The sequence below is a fragment of the Abramis brama genome (assembly GCF_963993115.1).
Source record: "Abramis brama genome assembly, chromosome: 9".
Classification (NCBI taxonomy): domain Eukaryota; kingdom Metazoa; phylum Chordata; class Actinopteri; order Cypriniformes; family Leuciscidae; genus Abramis; species Abramis brama.
The window spans coordinates 13,379,832-13,405,794 of NC_139971.1; the positions used below are offsets into that span (position 1 = coordinate 13,379,832).

At 37.7% G+C, this 25,963-nt stretch overlaps 1 protein-coding gene across 4 annotated transcripts in view; it reads left to right on the forward strand.

Moving 5' to 3' along the window:
- The first annotated feature begins 24,079 nt into the window (after positions 1-24,079).
- mafa (MAF bZIP transcription factor a) overlaps positions 24,080-25,963 on the forward strand; it is a 162,320-nt gene continuing 160,436 nt past the window's right edge. For all 4 annotated transcript variants that reach the window (XM_084124757.1, XM_084124760.1, XM_084124759.1 and 1 more), the window contains exon 1: positions 24,080-25,419. In XM_084124757.1, the coding sequence (XP_083980883.1) occupies positions 24,446-25,419 (974 nt within the window). In that variant the 5' untranslated portion in view covers positions 24,080-24,445. The remainder of the gene's footprint in view (positions 25,420-25,963) is intronic.

Consider the following 25,963-nt stretch of genomic DNA (forward strand, 5'->3'; position numbering starts at 1 on the left):
CCGACACTGACCACACAACTTAAGTTTTCACGGAACATACAATGAAGTCACTAAACTGTGATGGCATAACTGTAATAGCATTGTTCACAAGTTCTGCACAGCCCTAACTACAGCCATAGTATTATTCATGTATATTGCTACATTGAGACCAAAAATCATTCAGTTAATCAGTGATATTCTCTCATGTCGTTGCCTTTTCCATTCATGGACCAGGTTAGGTTCCATTCCATTCATTACATCGATTTCTGACTGATCTAAAACTCCCATTGCTCATGTTTTCAGCTATTCTAATTATTATTAGCAGTTCCATTTTAGTGATCTCTTTTGATCAGAAACATCATCAGCTTGACTCATGGATATGGAAAAGGAAAATATAAGGAAAACATTTTGGCGATATTAACTTATTTATATTAGAATAAATCAGGTATACTCTCTCCATGCTACTCTCCAAACTTACGTTTTACTGCATGCAAAACAATAAGCAGTAAGCACCAACCAATGATAGTGATTTTGAACTTAAGAAAGCTGATCAAAAATAGCCAATAGCAAATCAAAACCTCCAAATACATCAGCATTAACCCGCACTCACTCTGTCTCTCACGGTGCGTGTACACTGTCTCGCTCAAGTTCCATAGGAACGAACTGAAAATGCTTGCTTCGAGACAGTATGCATGCACCGTCACCATGTAATGCACTTGTTTATGCCAGAGCATTTAAAAACAACGGCGTAATGCAAAAACAGGATCCGGCTCAAATTAAGCACTGGAAGGCACTGCATTGCTTAGACGGCCCTGATTATTCCAAAGGCCACAAATTTGTGCTCACAGTTTTGACATTTACCCAAAAAAATTAAGTTCTGGGGAAATTTACTCACAACATGTCATGTCGCCCTTAACTTGTATTTTGAGATTGTCAAGCTCCAAATATGACACCAAGCACTGTAAAAGTAGACCACAGTACATGGCACAGTGGTTAGTGGATATGTTCTGACATGTTGGAACACATACTAGACTAGACTTAGTCTCTCCTTCCCTGATAATATCATGTCACTCTTCACTGTGTCCATCTAACAAAGAGGAAAGAGCTCAAAATGAGTTTACAGTTCTTTTCTGTTATTGCTTTGGTAAAAGTAATAGGCTTTTATTCTCTGGAGTGTTATCTAGTAAGTCTTATGTTCAAGTTCACTATAATTAAGACATGTCCAGTGAGGTTTTCATGTACACGCTTGACTCTCTCAGTCTTGAGGGAAAGGATGTTATGTGTTATCCTGTGGGTGGAGGCCTGACCCTGCATGATCTCTGACCTCTCAGTATATGTCAGCTCCAGGTTTCCTGCTGATGTCTCTGCAAGTCAACCTGAGGAGTAGAGGAACACTTTCAGGTAATGAATCAAGGCCGGAGAGTCCCAATTGTAACAAATAGCTTGTTCTTAAATATTACAACAACCTGAAAAAAAGGCATTAATTAAAGGCATTGATTTTAAATGAATCATTTGTATACAAAAAAAAAAAAAAAAAGGTAACTCTTTACAATAAGGTTAATTGTTTTTCACATTAGTTAGTTAACTAATTAACTAATGTTAACTAATGAAACATTTTTGTATAGTGTTACCAAATATAATGTGGAAAAAATATTCACAATATTCTTACCCTGTTTAAAAGAGATTTCATTCACAATTTTACAGGAGTAATTGTAAGTAAATTGTAGTATTTTGGCAGGACATTATGCCATTATACTGAGCATCAGCAAGACATACTGTAGAGAAAAAAAATTGCTTTTGATTTCACTGGCTTAAACATAGCAAAGACTATAGTTAGATTACTTTCTGCAAGCTCTCTGAATCTACACCTGAACCAGCACACCTGAGTGAGGACACCCAAAAGCTATAATCAAGATTTCCGTGGGTCTTCAGCTCAAAGTTTTTTTTTTTTTTATGAATGAGGTGTCAAATGCAAGTGTCTGCCAACTGACCAAATACCAGTGGGGGAAAAATATTTAAAAAATTTCGATGATTTACTACCCTGGTAAATGCTGTAAATATGTAATGTTAACCAGTGAGGAATGAACATGCTACAAATTATCCTTTCTAGTCTCTTAAAGAAAATACCAGCCTTCTCCCATTAGCTGATGATTTGCTACACACCTCTAACTACATCAAACAAAATGTCTCGGTTACGTATTAGGGCTGGGACAATAAATCGATTCATCGCGATTTGTGGATCGATTCCAATTTTTTCCGAATGCATCGCGTTTCTCTCTCGAATCGATTCTGAGCTTAGTTTTCAACAGCAGATGGCGCTATAGGCTAGTTTTTAACGGCACGCTCAAATGCTCACGAAGAAGAGTGCTCGTGCGTTCGGTTGAGTCTGAGAATATACTTCCACCTCAGAATGCTTTTATGACGTGAGATTAATCTATACAGCCTACTGCAAACACCCTTGTAATTCGCTTCAACCTTTTTGAACTTTATGAATGATTATTTTATAGAAGGTTCAAGTGGTGTGTGTGTAAGGAACTGGAAGCCAGCAGATTACGGCTGTTTCCAAAGCACGCAGTGCCATCTGCTGTTAAAAAATAAGCTCAGAATCGATTCAAGAGAGAATCGCAATGCATTCGGATAAAATTGGAATCGATCCAGAATCATTTCTCGATTCACAATGCATCAATTTATTGTCCCAGCCCTATTACGTATGTAACACTCATTCCCTGAAGCAGTGAACGGAGATGTAGTCGACATGTCGACTGACTGGGATCACGCTAGGGAGCCTGTCAACTTCGAGTATTGTAAAAACGAGCCAATGGACATTGGCGTGCGTGAATCGCATCACACGCCCCGCCCCGCAGTGCAGGTATAAATACGGAAGTGGATGCACGCACCAGTTGTTTTTCGCTGAGGAGCCGAGCGAGCCCCGGTCAGCGGTGGTACAGCAATAGTGGCTGGGGGACTACGTTTCCGTTCCCTCCTTCAGGGAACGAGTGTTACATACGTAACCGAGACGTTCCCTTTCAGTCGGTCACGTTCGACATAGTCAACGTGTCGACTGATTGGGATCTCTAGACAAAAGCCTCCTGATCTTCCCGCATATTGAGGCGGATATAGGACAGGGCTTAGGCCAGGAAAGTCACTGCTGTTCTACAGGACCACTGGGAAAGCTTACCTTTCATTGGAAGGCATACGCTGTGGAAGCCACAACCTGCCTGAAGGAGGTAACGTGGAGAATACACATATGGACTGAGCGAACTTGGCGGGCAGTACAACATATGGCATTTCAAGCAGGCTCTGCCAAGGGAAGACACGGGTTCGCCACAGGGAGTCAAAACCGTGGAAGAATACACATATGGGATCGTCGTAGGGATCACAACATATGGACCCCACCTAACACAAGTTACACAAGCATACAAGTGATAGGTCTAGCATCGGATGCTCCGCCACATCCAACACCGAAGGGGTGAGGAGGAACTCAACAGGGTTCGGAAGAGGGAACTCAACTGGAGCAAAAGGCGCACTTATCCAGTCCAAAGGAGGGGAATGGCGCAGCAAGCCGACACTACAAACCGGGCTAAGGTGAAGCTGGCTTGGTGTGAAGAGAGCCCACGGACACATAGGCTAATTTCTTAGCAACTGTGCTGGTGTCGCCCAGCCCACAGCTCTTAATCTATCAGCAAGGCACTCGTGTCAGTGCCCAGGAAAGAGCTACACTCTCTTTTTGGAGGAGCTCACTACCCAGGTGGGCACTGTGCACCTTGGGAATTTCACCAAGATGATGGCAACACTAATCTTTTAGTGGGCCAACCTCTGCTTGGAAACCGCCTTCCCTTCTGCTGGTTTCCGAAACAGACGAGAGCTGGAGAGGTCCTGTGACTTTGCATTCTGTCCTGAATAACCGCAAAGCGGGAGGAACAGAGAAAAGTCAGGGCTGGGTCTGCCTCCTCTGGGGCAGCGCTTGCAGGCTCACCACCTGGTCCGTTTTAATAAGGGAGAGGTAGGAACCTTGGGCACATATCCAGGCCGGGGTCTCACATTAATGAGAGTTAGCCGGCCCGAACCCAGGCCCGATTCATTGACCAAAAATGTGTGCAGGTCCCCTACCTTCTTGATAGAGCAAGCAAGCAGGATAACTGCTTCTTTAAAAACAGATTTTTAACTCAACTACCTGTAGTGCTCAGGGGAGGTCTCAGAGTGCAGTAGCACTGGAGATAGGTCCCAAGAAGGTATAGAGGTGGCGCAAGGAAGATTTCATCTCCATGCACCGCTCAGGAACCTATATCTCAACCGCATCCTGATGTGCTTTAAGGGCAACATCATTATACGTGGTATACGTGGCCCCTGAGCTAGTGTTTTGTAGACACTTCTGTTCTAGGAGCGATTAGCCCGGAGAAACAAAAGGTCTGAACACTGCTGAGAGTTTGGCAGCATACCAGGTGTTGTTAACACACGGAGCGTGCTGCTCTGCCACGGCCACCTAGGAACTTGGTCATGAAGTCAGTGCTGAAGCGGTCATCATATGGAGAAAACCGTTTATATGCGGCTGCATCTCACATATGCCCCAGGAGCCTCTGAAGTTTATTCAGTGGGACCCTTTCTCACCTCTAAGCACCGACCGGACACATTCCAGTTGAGAAACGTGTAAACCAAGTCCACCTCTGTACTGGAAAAAAGCTCCTCAGTCCGCAGACGAGTTACTCTTCTCCAGTTGACCTGAAGACCCAACTGGCTATGTAGCACTCGAAGGGAGGGACTTGGAGAGAATTTGACCCCTCAACACAAGACACAGGATTGCTCGTGTTTACGGAGGAGTGGACATCTGAAGTACGCGGCCTTCAGGTCCCATGCTGCAAGACCATTCGGGATGAGCATTAGTAATGCGTACTAAGAATCTAGTAATCTTCATTTTGACTACGTCGAACGCGACCGACTGAAGGGGAACCAAAATTATCTGTTTCTATGTGCTAAACAAGGAATGACATATTTAAATGCCTACAGTTAAAACATATTTATAGCTCATATTCTCTCTGAAATATTTTAACATTTTGACCAAATTTTAGATACCTATTATAAACTGTGATTTTTACGGAGCCCCTGAGGGGACCTGTGAAAAAAAAAAAAAAAAAGGACTTTTTAAATAAATTTTAATAAAAAAGGCCTACATCATAAAACTCAGAAGAGTATGTATTTTAATATCTCTGATGTTCTCTGTTCTCTGGTTGTTAGACATTAAGTCTGAATGACAGTTCATGCATGAACGTTAGGACTATACAGTCAATTATTACCTTTTTGTAGCTATTGTTTAAAATATTTAATTTACAACGAATTATATTGATTTATATCTTAATTTATTATTATTATTATTATTATTATTTAAAACTTACTGGACGAGGGCGACCATGGTAGGCCAACAGTCGTCATTTACCCTGTATACAGTATATCTATACAGAAGAAAGACCTGTCTAGGCTCTTCGGTACGGGTTGTGTCGAACCATTCGTTAATCTGGTTGTTTGATGAGAAAAATATGAAATGTAGTTGCAATAAATGCGTTAAGAATCCGTACAACTGCAGCAGAGGATGACTGTTTTATTCTGCAGTGCGGAACTGAGGAAGAGCTGATGACGGAACAGTTTGATCAAGATAAATAGCAATCTTGTGAACTTTACTTCTTTAAAAAAATGTTTCCTTCATCTCAGTAGCAGAAGATTATTAGCCTATTGTTTATTTTTTATCAATACACATACAAATACAAAGTTTATTAAAAGTATATTCAAAGTTAATACAATTATTTGAATTGTGACTAAAATATGCCTCTAAGTCTTGTCTTTAATAGTACCTTGCTTAAGATTTTTGCTAAAATATACACTTCAAAACATGTCAAACAACAACATAAATGATATATACATCATCCATATTTCCACATTTGTATTAATGACGCTATAACGCAAACGAAAGTTTCTCGTGCCCACGCGAAAGTTTCTCGTGCGCACGCAAAAGTCCTATTTTTTTTTATTTTTTTTTCACAGGTCCCCTCAGGGGCTCCGTAGATTTTGCCAAGTAGGATATGTAAAAATATTGTTCAAGACCACAGGCCTATCCCTAAAATCTGATTGGTTGATAGGAATGTTGTTCCAGAACCAACAAGGAGTTGGCTGTATTTCACAGATTTCTTTTTTATTAAACATTTTGCCTTATTTTCCATCATACCATGTGTCTCCAGAACATAGCGTGTCAATGGTGGTATATGACACACTGCCGGGCTGCATTTTCAGTCTGTTAATGAGTCTAACAGCTTTCTGGAGTGAGACCAGAACACAACAGGAAAAAACCCTGGCTGTCACCACCACTGCCTTCTCTGGCAAGAGCAAAAAGGAAATAAATTTATGTAGCAATTACTTTTCATGGTCCTCAGAAGCACTGAAGCTCTCACTGTTGCCTCTTTAGGGGGGATGGCTGAGGGAATCCAAAACCTGGAAATGGTTTAGCATTTTAACACTTCTGGTTCCATCGTCCTGATTCCAATAGGTTTTTTAAAAGTTTGTTTTGTTGTTGTTGTTGTTAAAGGCCTGAATTAAGGTCTGTGGTTAAAGGGTTAGTTCACCCAAAAATGAAAATTAGCCCATGATTTACTCACCCTGAAGCCATCCTAGGTGTGTATGATATTCTTCTTTCAGGTGAATACAATCGGTGTTATATTAAAAAATGTCCTGGCTCTTCCAAGTTTTATAATGAGAGTGAATGGGTATATTTTTTGGAAGTCCATCAAAGTGCATCCATCCATGATAAAAGTGCTCCACACGTCTCTGGGGGGTTAATAAATGCCTTCTGAAATGAAGTGATGCGTTTGTGTAAGAAAAATATCCATATTTAAAACTTTATCGACTAAAATAACTAGCTTCCGGCAGACAGCCGTACGCATCGATTTACAGTGAAAGACTAACCCTTGAACTTGATGCACAACGCAATGACGAATGCGGTTGCCCAGCCCTGTGTGTATAAACCGTGAGATGTGTCAAAGCTTATGCTACTCCTACATCCTACGTCATGTATCGCGTCAAGTGTTACTCTTTTGGCCAAGTCGACTTGTGTACAGCCGTCTGTTGGAAGCTAGTTATTTTAGTCGATAAATTTTTAAACATCGATATTTTTCTTACACAAACGCATCGCTTCATTTATTAACATTTATTAACCCCCCAGAGCCGTGTGGAGCACTGTTATCATGGATGGATGCACTTTGATGGACTTCCCAAAATATATACCCATTCACTCCCATTATAAAGCTTGGAAGAGCCAGTAAATGTTTTTTATATAACTCCGATTGTATTCGTCTGAAAGAAGAATGTCATATACACCTAGGATGGCTTCAGGGTGAGTAAATCATGGGCTAATTTTCATTTTTGGGTGAACTATCCCTTTAACACAAGCTCACAAGCATTTTTATGTTTTATTTTACGACATAAAATACATCAGTTATACCTCTTTGTGGTTTTCCTTAAAGTTTGTACTTGTCTTGAAAAAGGTAGTTTGATGGCCAGCAGACTAAGTGGACTACAGAGGTTGTAGGGGACATTAATTGTCATCACCACAAACAGGTAAAGTCATACTTACTAAAGTCTACTTTTATAGCCTCATTGTGTTTATAATTGTTCTCTTGCAAACTGTTCGAACTTTCAGGGAAAATGTTTTTAAATAAAGAATGCAAGATTTGTTGAAGCTTAATGGTAGTGTGCGACTGTGGTGTAGTTCATTTATAGCCTACATTAAGACTTTTACTTCTGGCCATTGTATTTAGGCTTCAAAATTCATGAAAGTCAATTTGTGTTCAACAAAACATGTTGAACCTTTGTTTATCACAGAGCGTATTTTCTGAAATAATCCAAAAGTCATTGGAATGTTGAGGGAACAAGGCTCATGCTATAACTTCAAAGTTGGCCTACAAAAATGCATCACAACTGCAGTGCTCTGTTCATAAGGCAAGCACATTGGTTTTTTGCTTTCTGACTTTTTGTAAGCCCTGCTGAAAAAAAAAAGACAAAAAAAATGTCTCATACCAGCCTAAGATGGTTAGCTTGTTCCACCCTGGTTAAGATACTCTTTCTTAATTGTTTTAGAGAAGTTTTAGTTAGTTGAAGAGCTGCCAACATGTAGATACAGCTAGATACCTGAATAATAAAACAGATGGCATAGACATAACTGTACCTTTGTTACTAGGAATTCATTTTCAATAGGACAGCATACCTGGATAAATGTGTATAGCCTATATTTGCATATAAACTATGAACATGCCCTAAAGTCTCCTCTGTCACGCTTTGATTACTGAGAAAATAAATATTCGTAAAGGGTGAATTCGACCAAAAATGAAAATTAACCCATTATTTACTCAGCCTCAAGCCATCCTAGGTGTATATGACTTCCTTCTTTCAGCCAAACACAATCAGAGTTATATTAAAAAATTATCCTGGCTCTTCCAAGCTTTATAATGTGAGTGAATGGTACCCTAGATTTTGAAGCCCAAAAAAGCACATCCATCCATCATAAAAGTAATCCTTACGGCTCCAGGGGGTTAATAAGTGAAGCGATGTGGTTTTATAAGAAAAAAATCTAGATTTATAAGTTTATAAACTATATTTACTGTCTTCCGGTAACAGCCATATACGAGTACAGTTCCGGCGGAAGAGTGACCTATGACCCGACGCATGACGTATTGGTGAACACGGAAGCGCAGAGGATAGAGCAAAACAAAACACCGGTCATTAATTCGTTTTCGTTTAAAACGAGTATTTTTACAGAGAAATGTCTAAAGGGATTTCGATATAGGAGAAGAGGAGCTTGAGTTTGTTAACCAGCCCTATTTGTTTGAATCGCGAGAGGCATCTACTCTCACCTAAGCTTATGCTACTCCTACATCCTACGTCATGCGTCGGGTCAGAGGTCACTCTTCCGCCAGAACTCTTGTGTACGGATGTTACCAGAAGCCAGTGATAGTTTATAAATTATAAATATGGATATTTACAAAAACACATTGCTTCCCTTTAGAAGGCCTTTATTAACCCCCTGGAGCCGTATGGATTACTTTTATGATGGATGGATGCACTTTTTTGGGGGCTTCGATGGACTTATATTAAAAATATACCCATTCACTCTCATCATAAAGCTTGGAAGAGCCAGGATATTAATACAACTCCAATTGTTTTTGCCTGAAAGAAGAAAGTCTTGAGGGTGAGTAAATTATGGGATAATTTTCACTTTTGGGTGAACTAACCCTTTAAAAGGCAAAGTGATTTTAAAATGAAAGTAAAAACATCTAGCCAATTCTGCCTTGATAAGTGTGTTATGGGTCCATGTATATAGCCACATCTAATCTTCTGCAGATGTGTTTCTGCATTACATCTGGAATAATTCATAGCAAACTAAATTTCATCCAGTGTTTTTCCCCACAGAATGGTCGTTCAGACTATTAACACATTATTATGTTGTGTGAAAATGACTGTATGTACCTAATACAAGCGTTTGGCCAGTGGTTGAACATTCAGCACTTATTTTCTTTTTGTTTTTTTCACTTTAGAGCAACTGGCAAACTGAAACTGCAGCTCTGTTTAGTTGACTGACAGCGGTTCTCATTACAACATGTTTAGAGCTGCCCAATTAGTAGCTTCTCTGTTGTAAAGTACAACTCATCAAAAAAAAAAAAAAAAAAAAAAAAAATCTTTCTTTGACTGTTTAACATGCTTAATTGCCCTTGTTGTAGTTTTCAAACATTTAAACATAGTGAGTGGAAAGGAAACCCAGAAAGAGACAAAATGCAACTCTGAATTTTATTTATTTGCTTATTTAATCATTTTAGGGTCAATCACATTTACCACCACAATAACCTTCCCTTCCTCTCTGACATCATGGCTCATTTCATTATCGAAGAACAAGTGGCAATGTCTTTACAATTTATTGAGTTAACTATGATAATATGATTTGAACGATACTCAGGGAGGAGATTGCAGGGGTGACAAGGCCAACGATCAGAGTTCCCTTGTCTTCGAACAGTCGAGGCTTTTGTTTTGTGTGTGTAGGTGTTATGGACAGGCCCATATGACTCGGTTCTGTAATTGTGTCCAGGAATGCCGGCTGGTTTACGGTGCATATCTCAGACCACTGGAGATCATTGTTCAAGTTAGCCAGAGGATTCAGGCTCCTTGGCTGCTCCGGAGACACGTTTGGCATTGTGACATTGAAACTGAGTGTCTTAATTTCCTTGAACACACAAGCAAACACACACAGTGACTTTCCATTTCAGCTATCTGAGTCGCCTGGTTGAGGACAGAATCTCCTGACAAGATGTATGAAAAAAATAAAATAAAATAAAAAATAATAATCTCTGAATATCCCACTTGTTTGTCCTATGCAAACAAAGAGTTAAATTGAAAGCAAAGAAAAAAAAAGAAAAAAAAGAATAAAAAAATCTACACCTGCACCTGTCTCCTCTTAGAGTTTCTCGAATGTGTTAGATAATGACATTGATATCAATATGACAAAAACGTGAAAAAAAAGAAGAAAAAAAAAATTAGGGGAAACATCTGAGACAGAATTGATGTTTTGAAACATAATTGAGAAACGCATTCAGTCTCTTGAGTGTTAAAAGAGAAACCTCTGAGCAATAAAATGTTCCTCAGAATGGGTAAACAACATTGATAAAAAGCATTCTTACAAAAGATTGAGCTGTCTTTGTTTCGGTTCTAAAATCTTACTCAGAAATGTACATTTATTTTCTTTCTTAGAAATCGAAGAAAGTCAGCATATTTTCATTTGAATGTGTATGTGTGTGCTTATCTCCCACATGCTGTAGATTATCCATGCTGTAACAAGACTTCTGAAGTGACTGGCTTTTGAATGAGGAAAATAGATTCTTAGAAAGTCTTAGACATATAGACAAGTAGATCATGTAAATGAGGACATTCCAAAGACCTTTACAATTTTTTTTTTATTTTTTTTATTATAAATATTTCAGTGCTGGTCTCACCCAAGGACTAACCTTTAAAGGAAACTTATAGAATTGAATGTATATATATATATATATTATTTAATTATTTTATAAATTTATTACATTTTTTATTTATTATATCATTTTATTTTAACAGTCAGTGTGAAGCTGACATATTTGGAAAGTGTTTGTGTAAACACTTTTTAGTGTGCTAAGCATTTAAAAACCATGTTGTCATTTTAAACCTAAACATGATTGTGTTCACCCAGACATTCACACACATGCAAATAATCTGGAAATACACTGACAATGGCCTCAGACGACACTGGGTTTCTGAGAAAATTTGACCATTTTAACGGACGTCCGCCCAGGCACGAGGCGCTTTTTCCTTCTTATCTGATTATAAACACATCCTCCACTAACAGATCACTCAGATCAGTCTTTTCTAGTCTTTCTAAACAACTTTTTTTTTCTTTTTTTTTTCCACAAACACTTCTTCTGACAAAACACTAAAACCACTAAAAAATAGACTGTCCTAAACTGTTGAGAAGGAATATCATTAATAGAATCTGTTAAATACTGTTTGTCCTAGACTGCAGATTGAGATTGAATGGTAAGAACTTGCTGACTTTTGCTCCAATCCATGACCAATTGTCTCAGTTTTAGGAGACAAAATTGAAACCTAAAATAAACACAGTTGACAACTCTATCAAGTCTCCTCAGACATGAAGGAGTACAATCTGAACAAAAAAAAAAATTCTGCTATAACTTTACAATAAGGTCTCATTTGTTAACATCAGTTGAGCAATACATTTTCTTAATGTTTGTTAAGGAAATATTGTTTTATGTTAGTTAATAAAATAAACAGTTGTTTGTTGTTTATGTTAGTTCATAGACCATTAACTGTTAAATACAACCTTTGATTTAAATATATATATATTAGTAAATGTTGAAATGAACTAAGATTGACAAATACTGTAGAATTATTGCTCATTGTTTCCTTTGGGAGAGAATGGGACATTGTCTATACATTGTTGAAATGAGCATGTTACTTTTTTTTCAAAACATGTTATGCAAGTTTAATTTGTATTACATATAACTGATAATTCCAGTATTTTGAGCAATAAAAGATCAAACTCTGTGTGAAAGATTATACTCTTCAGCAAACCGCTGTACATGTTTCCATAGTTCTGCGTCTGTATGCATGACAATAGTTCTTTGTTTGTCCTGTTGTGGTTCTAATCTGTCTCTGTCTGTCTCTTTTACAAACACAGTCTCATGGATGCTTCATTGTTTGACAGGAAGCCTCATTACCAAGCACAGAATGGTTGAAAAAGCCCTGTCTATACTAGACTTAGCCTGATAGAGGCCCTCACATCGCTGCCCTTCTGTGGCCTTTATGGGGCCCCAGATTACACAAACAGGATTGGCAGATGCAAACATCCATTCACTCTTGGCCGCTCATCCCAACCAAGATGGACAGATAGAACGAGAATGAACTCACAGGGAAAGGGTTCGAGTGCACTGCACTAATGCCCACTGCACTAATATGCTGGTATGTCTGGAGAAGGCCCTTGGGGAAAGCAGCTGTTCTCTGGTTCTTCGTGGAGAAAGGGGGAGGGAGATTCCTCATAATGTATGGTGCAGGTGTCCTGCTTTTTTGTGGGGTTTTTTTTCAAATGGGAATTTCCACAGCAAACCACAAAAATTTAGTCCACTTGAATTCACCAGATTCCACTTCTTGGGTGTGTTTGTAATACAAAATAATAATTTAAAGTGTAACATTTTGAGTGCAGTACTTTTGGTACTTAAAGTATATGTGTTCCATGAAAATAGACCCATGCACTTGTTTATTATCACCATACTCTCACAAAGGAAATGGTCTTTCATAGCTGAAATGATTTCTCGGCTATGTTTAATTTAGGTAATATATTTCAGTTTTAGGTATTATTTTTATTTTGGAAAACCTCAATAAAAATAGCATACACACACACGAATGGTATTAAACTTTTTTTTCTTTTAATAAAATGACAAAATACTATGATATAACACATGGAAATCTTTAGTTAGTATACAAACAGAAGGCTCTCTCAATCACTGTTATTAGTAGACACTCTCAGGCCAAATAATGAATGCAATAATTACAAGTGGATGATAACTGTTAATCATTCAGTGACCCTACACAGAAGGTTATTTTTAAAGAATGATTCATCACTGTTCTCCTGGGGTGTACGAGGAAAGGTCAGAAGATGTCTCATTATGTGGAGTGTGCATGTACGAGTACACGTGTGCACCCAATTTTGTGTTTATGCTTGTGTTGTGTAGGCACCACATTGCCTAAACAGAAAGTATTGGTAAAATTGAAACTTCTAAACTTTTAATGTGGTTTACAAACTTATGTTACTTATGTTACAAACAACTAGGTCTTTTTTTCAGAATTACTTGGTCATGTTTTTTAAACGCTGACATGTATGCAAAAAAAAAAAAAAAAAAAAATAGGTTATACATCCCAACAATACAATAATGACTGTCAGAACAGTTAAGAATATCTGGTTTGTTAACACAGACAGATATTTACCTTGATCACAGCTGCACAACTGTGGTGAAAATCTCCTGGAAAGCAAGTGAGAAAGCAGATGAGTACAAACTGCAGTCATTACTGGGTACCAAACAACTAGTCATTCTTATAGTAGGCAAAAACACACAATTCCTGCACACAAAACCACTACAAGTTTATCAGTGAAACATATCTTAATTACTGACATTGCAGATCCACTTGTGTAGGCATGACATGACTGAATCAAAGGACCACAGTATCATGGTATGAATAAAAAGAGCACTACTTTGGTTTGCACTTCCTATTCTCTTTTAACATGACTACATTTCAGATAGCTATAGTAGTTGTTCTTTTTTAAGAAACAATCTAGCATGAGTTCTACCCAGATACTGCTTTAAGAGCTACTGACACAGAAAAACATAAGAAAGTTTTCCAAAGATGTGAATAGTACAAAATATATCCAAAACATTCTTGTTATATAAATTACTGACAAATAGTCTACTATATTATGAACTATGACATTTGCCTCAATAAACTCCTGATTACTGCTTATTAATAGTTAGTAAGGTAGTTGTTAAGTTTAGAAATTGGGTAAGATTAAGGGATATATGGTCATGCAGAAAAAGCCATTAATATGTGCTTTATAAGTACTAATAAACAGTCAATATCCTAGTAATATGCATGCTAATTAGCAACTAGTTAATAATTAAAATTGGACCCAAACTAAAGTGTTACCAAATCTGTTTATACCAATACACTTACAATACTACATTGCAACTTACTCTCTGAACATACCCTGCTCCGGAGCAGCTTATGTTCCAGGGTAAGTTTGTTTCAGAGGTATGCAGCGCATGATGAGGCTCCAGTGAGCATAACAGATTTCACACAATATTATTATATAGTTATACATTATAACATAACATAAAACAATGTTATTTTACTCTAATTTATCTATCTTATTTTATTCTCTTCTCACACATTGTAGATGTGCATTCAAACGTTTTTCAAGGCCTTTAGGTTTGTTAGTTTTCCATTCCTGTTTCCTTTGTTTTCAGTGTTTAGTTTGTTTCCATGGTTTCCTAATTGTTAATTGATTAAGTTCACCTGTGTCTTGTTAGATTCCTCATTTAGCTTATGTATTTAAGATGTGAGTTTTGATCTACCTTTTGTCCTGTATTGTCTTTGTGTGAAGTGGTTAAATTTTTGCCCTTGTGTTGGGTTGCCTACTTTAAGGCTGTGTTTACACTTGGCATTAACATGCGACCTGTATCCGGATGTTGTCTACATACGCATTGAAAAGACAAGTGTAAACGCGTTTCTGATCGGAATGTTATCCGATCAGCATGTCCAGGTTCGGAGGTAGTCGAGGACGCATTGTGATCGGATCTCATGTGTAATGTAAAGCAATCCAGCCATCGTGTCTGCATTCACAGGTGGACGTCACACAAAACTGTCTGAGCCAGAGGGTGTGAGACCACGTTACATGGGAAAATACATTCAGCTTTGGTTAAAGGGTTAGTTCGCCCCAAAAATGAACATTCTGTCATTAATTACTCTAATTAATTACTGTCATTAATTTGTATAATTTTATATATTTATAAGTAATAACCTCTAGCTTTCACACGATTATTTGTGATTATTATTAAGTGTACAAAAAACAAACATTGTCACATGTGTACCATACTTCCTGATGGTTTAGAGGACAATTACTCAGAGTTGCCCCCTGTCGTTTCAAAGAATAGTACAACAGCGAGCGAGTCAAGTATAATTGGCTCATCCATTTGGGGAGGTGTGTGTGCAGTCAGTGGAGACTCACGGTGCGAAGCCAGGTGAAAGTAAGGCTGTATTGCGTTGCAACGTGCAACATAATGCACCTGTTCAGAAAGTCAAATGTTCCAATTTCTATCGTTTACTTTGACGCATCCAGGGTAGATAGCCTAAAATAGTTGATGCATTATTGTAAAAAACACGCTCGGTGCAAATATATTGGATTGGGGGATGCTCACGTTTGTTCTAGACAGTGTTAGCCTGCTTGATTGCTTACTCATGACACATAGCAACACATCTAAAAGTATTCCTAATTTGTTGGAGCTTTAATTAAAAGTAAAAAACTTTTACCTGTTGAGACACCCGTAAAGCTATGTTTGCTGTGTTTGATTAGAGGAAGTCGCGACATGTGAAAGGGGCCTTTGCAAAATTATTTATTTTTGTAATTCCACTAGGTGCCACTAGTGTCACCGGAACTACATGCTTCACCTTTAACAACATAAAGTGTAACTTAAAACCCTAATGTACATAACTGTCACTGAAAAAAAAAAAAAAAAAAACGTTGAGAAATCGATTCATGAGCGAAATTTGTTCTCCGTCCATGTTTAATAAAACCTTGAAAGACTCGAAAGTACAACTTAAATAGTCATACCAAATTCTAATTAGATGTGGTCTGTAACCTCTTCTGACCCAAAACCTTTTGACTCCTCTGTGTCCTCGAATGTTTTGAGTCTGTTGATGTTTTTCTCATGGTTGTGTCATTTTGATGGTTTACTGCTGCTTGTTTGCAGATGAGCTAAAAAGGCACAAGACAAGGTCATGGTCACTGCTTCAACTCCTGGGCCAAACTGTTGTTATATCCAGTCAGTCCAGGCAGTAGATGATAAATGGATTAATGTAATTACTCAGAGCACTGCCCACATTCTGGAAGCTGGGTGAAAATTGAGATTCCACAAGGGCCCTTTTGCTTATCTGAGTGTAGGAACATCCGTCTTGGCTTCTCTGTAAACTCTAAGCGAAGATCTTTGATTCATAATGGCATGTTTTTTTGTAACAGGGTGGTCTTACATTTCCAATTTTAACTGGTGTCAAGTGAATTATAGTGGATGTTTAGAGAAGAACTGAGGTTCTGGAAGAGTTTTAGGGCACCTTTGGGGATAACTACATAGATTAAACTGTTTAAAACCTTTTCACTTGGAACATTATTGCAATGTATGGTTAAACTTGGTTTTAAAACAAGATTCATAGTGTAAGAGGACATGTAGGTCTGAATTCACAGGCTTATTTCCACAATTATATTAGATTGCTGCCATGGGTTTTTGTAAATGTCACTTAGCAAGAAAATTTAAGTATGAATTTATTTATAAACACTCTGTCTCAGGTAATTAAAAAATGTGCACATCTGGACAATAAAGCAGATTTTGAAACTTACTTCTTTCATTTAACAAGACACAATAGCAATATGTCTCTAAAGACAGAGTAAATTCTGGTTGCTGTATTAAATTATGAATCTGATTCACTTTGAAAATCTCACAACACAATAAAGAAGTGGTTTTCAATCCTGGTCCTGGGAACCCACAGCTCTGTACGTTTTGTATGTGTCTCTTATCTGACACACTCTGGGGCCATTTACACAACACCGTCTTCAACTTAAAACAGAAACTTTAAATGCGCATTTACATGAAAACACAAACTTTTGAAAATGGGTTTCAAAGTGCAAGTTTATCATCTCCGTGTAAAAAAAAATTGTGGAAAAGGTGACGTCATGCGTATTACGTGTTCAGTCTATAGCCACGTAGTGACATCGGCAACTACTGGCCTGGCATGTATAATACAGCGTTTTTCGTTGTTTTTGTGGATCCGTGTGAATGGGGATCCTTTTGACAACGTTGTTCATATAATGAGCAAACATTGGCTAAATGCTTTTGTTCCTGAATGTTGAGGAGATATGTTCATTTTGTACCAATGAATAATGATTTGAGAATAGGACTTGAAATGTATTTGCTGGAGTGTTGAAGCGATCTATTGCTCTTGCTTTTCCTCTCCCCATTTCTCCACAATCTTTTTAACTTACTCCAATTAAATCATTGAACCCTAATTCATGAAGTTCACATCATCATCATCATCATCATCATCATCATTTACTCTCCCCCATGTTTTTCCAAACCCCTTTTGAATTTTTAGCAATGTAAAGAAAAAAAGATGGTTTGGATGACTTGGCATGTTACTTTACATGCAATAGGCTGCAAAACATGTTTTTTAAAAAACCAGAGCAGTTCATGCAACCGCAACGGAGCTCTTTTTTCTCTGTTTCTGTCATATATGATCATGGAGATAGTCCGTTTGCACATCACATCCTCTTCACTGTGCATGCAAGAGTAGTTTCAGGCTTTGTCACGAGTGTCATGTCCTCGCTCACGTACTTGTTTTCCAACTTCCTTTACTATATTTTCTATCTCTCAGCTGAAATTATCACATATATGTTCACTTAGGTCAACCCACATCTCACACTGTGAATATAGGTCAGAAAAGATGCTTTACAGATTTAGATCACATAATTTCTGAAATTGTGTCATTAATCGCCCACTATTTGCTTATCATTTTGATTATACTTATTTTGCTCAATAGTGATTCCCATTGGATTTTCAGTGTTAACTGTTTTGCAGAAAAATTATTTAGTTAAACTAGTCAAAAAATGTAGTACAACTAATTTTACAAATTATATGATGTATACTTTTCAAGAATTGTGGTTAATTAATTAGGAATTAATCTTACAATGCAACAAACAAAGGCCTCTTTTTTTTTCTTTGGATTTTGGAGTCAATGTTCTTGACAGGTTACATGAGATGACCAGAGTCATGATTATCTCCAGTGTTTTTTTTGTTTTTGTTTTTTTTATGGCTCTGTTATCTTTGTTTACCAAATCAATGAGTGGAACCAGGATACAACCAAACAGCTTGAGTTTACTTACCATGTATAGATTTACTTACTAGAGTCAGATTGAGCAATGCAGTTAGCCAGAAAAAAAAAAAAAAAAATAGATAGATTTATCTGTCTATTGCACTGTTATTTTGAAGGAAATCAATCTTAGTCACCTTAGACATCTGAGCTCTGTTTATTTATGATCAGATATGAGGTTAAAGTTCAAAGTAAACTTTTTGATCAATATGAGTAGAGTAATGTGGCTATTGGAAAATTTACTGTAAGTCAATTCAGCTACAGACGAAACTAGAGGTCAATGACCTTATGTGTGTGCCTGTAATATATCACATGGAGAACCTCATAATGTGTCGGAATGTCACAGAATGTCTCATAGAGCTATTATAGAAATGTATAAACAACTTTGTAAGTTATTGTGGCATCATATACAATACTTAATACAGAGCTGTAAAGCAATATTTAGACCACATTGTAGTGTGCAGTCTGTGAAATTACACAATAATATTAGATGAACAACTGTATATTTAATTTAATTTTTCACATTGTACTATCACAGTTCATTGTCTACAAGATGACAAGAACATCCATCATATGCTTTGAACTCTCTGAACAATTTAATTAAAAACTTTTTTTCAGAATTTTACAACACCAAACTGTTCTCCAAACATTTGACTACTAAGCATGCTTCATATAATTCTGTGATAAACCTAATGTGGAGCAACTCACTGTATGATAATGTCTGCATGCCACTTACTGTACGGTATGTTGATAACATTCAACCAAAAGAACTACACACAAGTGATTAATTAGCCATTGATCACACATTCATTTGTCCTGTCCTAAAGAAAATACAACCCAGGAAACTCTGGCTCTGTCTGAAATCCTAGTGAGCTAGTAACTTACATGGGAAGCTTTTTCAGCCCTAACTGAAATGGAAGAAAAATTGAACTGAATTGAGACACTCTTTTCTGGCACACAAATAGCATGCCTTTACCAATTTATTATAATATTTAAAAATAATATATTAAAATACTGTATTTATTATTTCTTTTAATTTTTTATTATTTTTTTTCTGGTAATATTAGTTTTATTTGTTTCCCCTGAAGCTTTAATGAGGGGAAAACACTCTTGTGGGACGAAATACAGTGAAGATAGAGCATAAGTGTGGACTAAACAGGTGCAGTTTGTTCAGGGGTATTTTAATAATGTTTAAAATATATTCCACCTTGTAACCCACGTTATTATTACTCTCACAGTAGATGAAGACTGAGGCGCCTCACTACAAAAAAAAAAAAAAAAAAAAAAAAAATTACTCAAGCTTTTCATATTTGACCTTTTCACTGTCTTTCTTAACTGCTGAATCAGGTTTGTTGACGAACAACCTTTAACCCATGTTTTTCATGCATTTCTTTTGGAGAACACTTTTTATTTCTATGTGGGCCTACGCCTTTGGCATCATCAAAATGTGATTTATCGAGTCACAGGAAGTGATTAGCAGATCATATCAGCGGCCGCTTGGCAATTGCTATTGCGGTCCTCACTGATTCATCTACTTCAAAACATATATAGACAGTGTTGATATACAATCTTTTCTGAGCTTTGTAGCATCAGAATTTTTTTGGCAAAAGTTTGGGGTACAGCAACTTTTCACTGAGGCAGTACCTTTAAAGTGACATCTTTGTATCATATTTACCCATAAAAGTTTATAGTAGTACCATAAGGGTACATATTACTGCTCCAATGTACTCCAGTTGTCCCTTTAAGGGTACTGCCCTAGTGACAAGGTGTACATTTTTTTGCACATTTTGTTTCTGACAGTGTAATAACTATTTGCATAGAGTTTGGGACATTCTTCATGTCTGAAATATGCCTGTTATGCTTTAAAAAAAAGTGTGTGTGGTGACAGCAGGAGGAAAATTCTGTCCAAAACTACACCACGGTATAGCTGCATGTCATTGTTTTATAACTGGATCTTTTTTTTTTTGGATATTGTACTGATTTTGATGTATAGTGTTTGTTTTAAGGATGCTGATGTTTAACTGGAGGATTATTTCATGAACGACAGGATTATTTCCTTCTACAGTGACTGTTCATTAACCCCATCGAAAATTTGGAGGGCCTTCCCATTGCATTGGAAACGTAAAGAAACTAGACTGCGCATCTCGACTCCGAGTCCAAGACCATATGTTCATGGTCTTGGTATTGTTTTGGCTTTGAGAGCATCTGGTCTACTAAGACTCAAAGTCAGCTGGTCTTGACTACAACACTGTCCTGTACACCAAGGAACGGGGTGAGCAGGAGACTCTGAATCATTTATATGTAGTCTGAGAAGTGATGCAGTGCACATGCTCTCTGTAAATAGGAGCTGTGCTCAAGAGTACATAAGTTTAAGTTCCGTCTTGCCGTCACGTTCTGATTCCATCATATGGACTACTGTTATAGTAATTGTTTGCCCTTTCTGGAGATTGACAGTCCTGGTCATTGTATGATTTCACTACATGTCCTAGTCTATAGCTTTCTAATAAACCTGGAAATGCACACACTATGAATAATGTTTGTCTCTGTCCCTAATTGCTTTATTGAATGTTCCTCTATTGTTCGTCACTTTGTATAAAAGTGTCTGCTAAATGAATGATTGAATAAATGAATAAATACATGCTCATCATTTTTCATTTTCAATGTGATTTTACAGAATCGAGATTACGGTAATATGCAGAGCATTTGGTTGCAACTGTGCGGTAAGCCCTCAGTAGGGTTGTTGACCGTTCGTATAATATGGAATCGTCCCGTATTTAAGACATCAAAGTAGCAATCTGTAGTAAACATATACGAACGCAGTTTTTCCCACACTGTTGTAAGTTAGGCTAAATAGAGAAAAATGCAAGGTTTTGAGGCACGTTTTTCAAAAGTCTGACTTATTTTAACTTGAGCGCCACGTTTTTAGGATGCCATGTCATGCACGAGACGCTGCAAAGGAGGCAAGTGCAATGGTCAGTGCAGTGGAATGGTAAAACATGTTCTGTGTGAATGATGTCTCTATGGTTGCAACAACATTTTAGTTCTAATTTTGAATTTGTTAAGACGTTCAATTTATGCTTTCAAATTACATGCCATATGTAGGCTACCTTGATTTTTTTTTTTTTTAAGTGTATGGTATTTTTAAGGGAGGTTAATGGCATGAGAAATGTACTGCCAGACATGGGGTGAGCAAGAAGATCAGGAAGGTGGTGCAGAGTGATGTGGTCATCAACTTGCATGTCAACGGCTTCATTCGGTCCTTGATTGTGTTTAAATGGAAGACTTCACACTGAGGGTGTGACCACCCACATGCCCTACAGTTAGAGGTGAAGGTTGTGGGACACTTGCTGTAATTTTTGCTCACTTATAGCATTTTTAAGAAAAAAGTTCTCACTTATAGGACAAGGGTTCCCAAGCCCGCCCTCAAGTTCCCCTCTCTTGCATGTGTTTGTTTAATTTATATAGTGGTATTATAAAATGAATAACTATATACTATCAGACTGGCTGTGATAAAGATTGTTTGGTGTCGGGCAGCCTTTTCACTTTCATTGTGGACAGACAAATCGTTGGTTAGAACACATTCATGCAATGCTGAAACAAATTTAAGCAAAACAAAATGTTACACTTCTAGGATTCTTTGCTGTTATGAGGCACAATTATCAGATTATCACATAATCTGTTTTGAGGCTGTCTTCCAAATGTATGCAATATTTGGAATATATAGGATTGTATGAGAAAACCTATTTTATTATGTCTCTAATACAATGTTTTAGTTTATTTTGTGGAGTAAGAAAAAATAGCCAGTATAATGCGTAATTTGTCTCGTTCTATACACTAATTGAATTATTAAGTTGAACAAATTTAGCAACTGCATTGCTTTGTAAGGGCATAAAGAACAAATGCAGAGTTAAGGTAATGCAAATACAGTGCACATACTCATACAGTAACAGCTATTGATGTAATCATTTGTGGCCAGCGGTTGGAGAGATCATTGCACTCGACTCAGTCCAACCTCTAAAAATACCAAGGATCCCAAGCATGAGATTATAGACTTTGCCAGAAAAGATACTGAGTAAATGATTATAGGCTTTTGTGCAGGGTATGAAATGGTTGGTGCAGTGTCAAGCCTAACACAATTCACATAAGAGTTTTCCTAAACGGGTAACTCATTATTGCATGAACACATCCTCATGGATTTTAAATTCCTTTTTCTCTTTTTTTTTACTATTCTACAGACCAAGGCACTGAGCTTTTAATTGGAATTTAGGAAAGACGAGAGCATAAGAACCATGAAATTAAAGATCAAGACAGGATCATTAATTAATCAGACAGGTATATTATGCAAAGCAAAATATGACTTTGTTCAGATAGTGTGCTCCTGCTAACTGAATACTCAAGGCATGAAAGGGAGAGAAAAATCACTAAGAAATACTGCTGTAATCGACCCCTGACCTCCAGTAAAAGAGCAATGAACAGAAGATTAATATATCACTAGATGAGATAGATCTCACATAACTGATAAACAAGTTTTATAGCTTTTCTCTTGATCTATGCTTGAATCATTTGGTTGATCACTGAACTACAGCCAGGCCTGGGTGAAAAGGGTGCAGATTTGAGTGAAAATGTGCATTACTTTTAAGAACTATTTTTGCCTTATCTGACATTTAGAAATCACACAAGCTTTATTTTAGGTAGGCTACCCTATAAAGTATTTGTACAGTGAACTACATTGGACTATGCAATTATTATAAATCAGAGCAGATCTGTCTGATTTTCCATCCCAAAAAGAGACAATCTTGCATATGATATACTATCATGGAAATGTTGTTGTGTTCAGTGTTGTTATTCGTTTTCATTCATGTCTACATAAAAGTGAATATAAAGTTTCACTTTCCAATAGTCTCAATATATCCACCCACTCTAAATGGGGTAATTACATAGACTTAGATTGTTTTTTTATACTGAGCTAATAATAAATAATATAACCTACCCCTAAAACGTTCTGCATTTTTACATAAAATAAATAAATAAATAAATAAATAAAAACTTTATTCATCTTATTTTTACACAGTTTTACACAGTTTTTTTACATGGTCCCTCAGATGAGGTTTTGGAAGTTTTGACAGATTTAGCTCACTTATTGGTACAGATTTGTCTCCAAAATATGGTTAAGTAGATAACCATACACACACACACACACACACACACTTACTTCTCTTTATTTCCAGAAGGTGGCAATGTTGGGTTTTAAAAATGCCCATAGGCAACTTCAAATAAGCACATCACTAACTTTACTTATTTGCTTTAATTATAGTTTTTTTTTAATTAATTATTTTTTTTTATTTTTATTAATAGAATTAAAATTAAAATTATAATATGAAAGTACGTTTTTTTAATGTTAATTATGGCACACCAAATAATTGAAATATATTATTCATTTTCTAAGGATGTAATTGAAGTTATCCCTCTGACATGTGGCTATAGCCTACAATTTAAAATGTAAAAAATACTTTGAATTAAAAGGATCTGCGATACTGGCGAAACACATTGTAGCATATAGAAACGTCAATGAACAGAAAAGAAAATCGTCTATGTTACTAAATTTGATTTTACATTTTGCAAACGGTTAAGGAAAGAGTTAAATGTGTGAAACCCATTCAACTCTTTCCTCCTGCATTTCCAAAATGACAGTCAGCTGACGAGAAAAGTTTTGGTTTCCTAACCCATGATATGTTAAAGAGCTCTGAGATCCAGAGATCCCATTGGCTCGTTGAGAAACGGACGTCACGGCAGCTATAAAACTCAGCAATGCTTTTAAACTCTACTGTAGTGGGTTGAGTTTAAAAACTCTCTAAGCTCGATCTGTGTCAACATCATTTAGCGTACGTATTTCACGTTACACTTACCCGTTTGACTACGATGATGTCTGCTCTTCAGGAGTCACCAAAGTGTTAAATGTTTGAAATAGAAGGCCGCCGAAATCCACATGTAAAGAGAAGAGAAAGAGATCCAATGCATTTTTGCAAGAGACTGTGCCAAGGAGAGTTCATAATCTGGAGTTAGGAGAGCACTGAAAAGTCCTGTGCAGTATCTGTTTTCCTGCAAAGAGTAAAGCATTTTTATCAAGCTGGCTCACTCTCTTCCGACCCAGCCCGCTTTGACAGCTGCTCTTCACCCGCACTGGAGGACGGTCAGCAGCAAGAGGATGGCATCAGAGCTGGCACTGAGCAGCTCCGACCTGCCCACCAGTCCCCTGGCCATGGAATATGTTAATGACTTCGATCTGATGAAGTTTGAGGTGAAGAAAGAGCCACTGGAGCCCGATCGCAGCATCAGCCAGTGCAGCCGCCTAATCGCCGGGGGCTCCCTGTCTTCCACCCCGATGAGTACGCCCTGCAGCTCAGTTCCCCCTTCCCCGAGCTTCTCGGCGCCCAGCCCTGGCTCCGGGAGCGAGCAGAAAGCGCACCTGGAGGATTTCTACTGGATGACCGGTTATCAGCAGCAGCTCAACCCGGAGGCGTTGGGCTTCAGTCCCGAGGATGCGGTTGAAGCGCTGATTAACAGCACACATCAGCTCCAGAGCTTCGACGGCTATGCTAGAGGGCAGCAGTTTAGTAGCGCAGCCGGACCGGGAGGCGCCATGGCCGGGGAGGAGATGGGATCCGCCGCCGCGGTGGTGTCTGCAGTCATTGCCGCTGCTGCAGCGCAGAACGGGGCACCTCACCACCAGCATCATCATCATCACCATAGCCACCACCAACAGCACCAAACTCCCGGGGTCCCGTCCGGCAACAACTCCTCTGCCATCCACCACCAGCACAGCCACCTGGACGACCGCTTCTCAGACGAGCAACTCGTTAGCATGTCCGTGCGGGAGCTCAACCGGCAGCTGCGCGGCGTCGGCAAAGAGGAGGTGATCCGACTCAAACAGAAGAGGAGAACCCTCAAAAACAGAGGCTATGCCCAGTCGTGTCGCTACAAGAGGGTCCAACAGAGGCACGTACTGGAGGGTGAGAAGACCCATCTCATGCAGCAGGTGGACCACCTCAAACAAGAGATCTCCAGACTGGTGCGCGAGAGAGACGCGTACAAAGAGAAGTACGAGAAGCTGGTGAGCAACGGCTTCCGAGAAAACTCGTCGAGCAGCGACAACAACCCCTCATCCCCGGAGTTTTTCATGTGAGTTCCCTAAAAAAAAGCCTGAAAAGAAAAATCAATAAAGATTTTAAAAGTTTTTTTTTTTTTTTTTTTTTTTTTTTTTGCTTTGTTTTGGGGGTTTTAAGATCAAGGCTGACAACTTTTTATCGCTTTTATAAAGAACTGAAGTCAGTTCTTGAGTTTTGGGGGCTTGTTGTGCAACCAAACTATTTTTTTTTTCTTTATGCAAATATTAATCTTTAAATTAGTTCATATTTTGATGTGTATGCATACACTTATGATATTGACCTTCATTCACCTTTTGCATTTTTTGCCAAATAAGAAAGTTTGCTATTTTTATTATATATATATATATATATATATATATATATATATATATATATATAATTTCATATATATTCTTTTTTTTCTTTTTTCTTTTTTTTCTTTTTTTTTTTTGCCAAAGTCAGAGGATTTCCCCCATTATCATCTCATGTCTTCTGCTTGCTGTTTTGTGACTTTACATGAGAGACATTATTGCTATATAAAGAGACATGTCATTGAAGTGCCTGCATGCTGGACATGT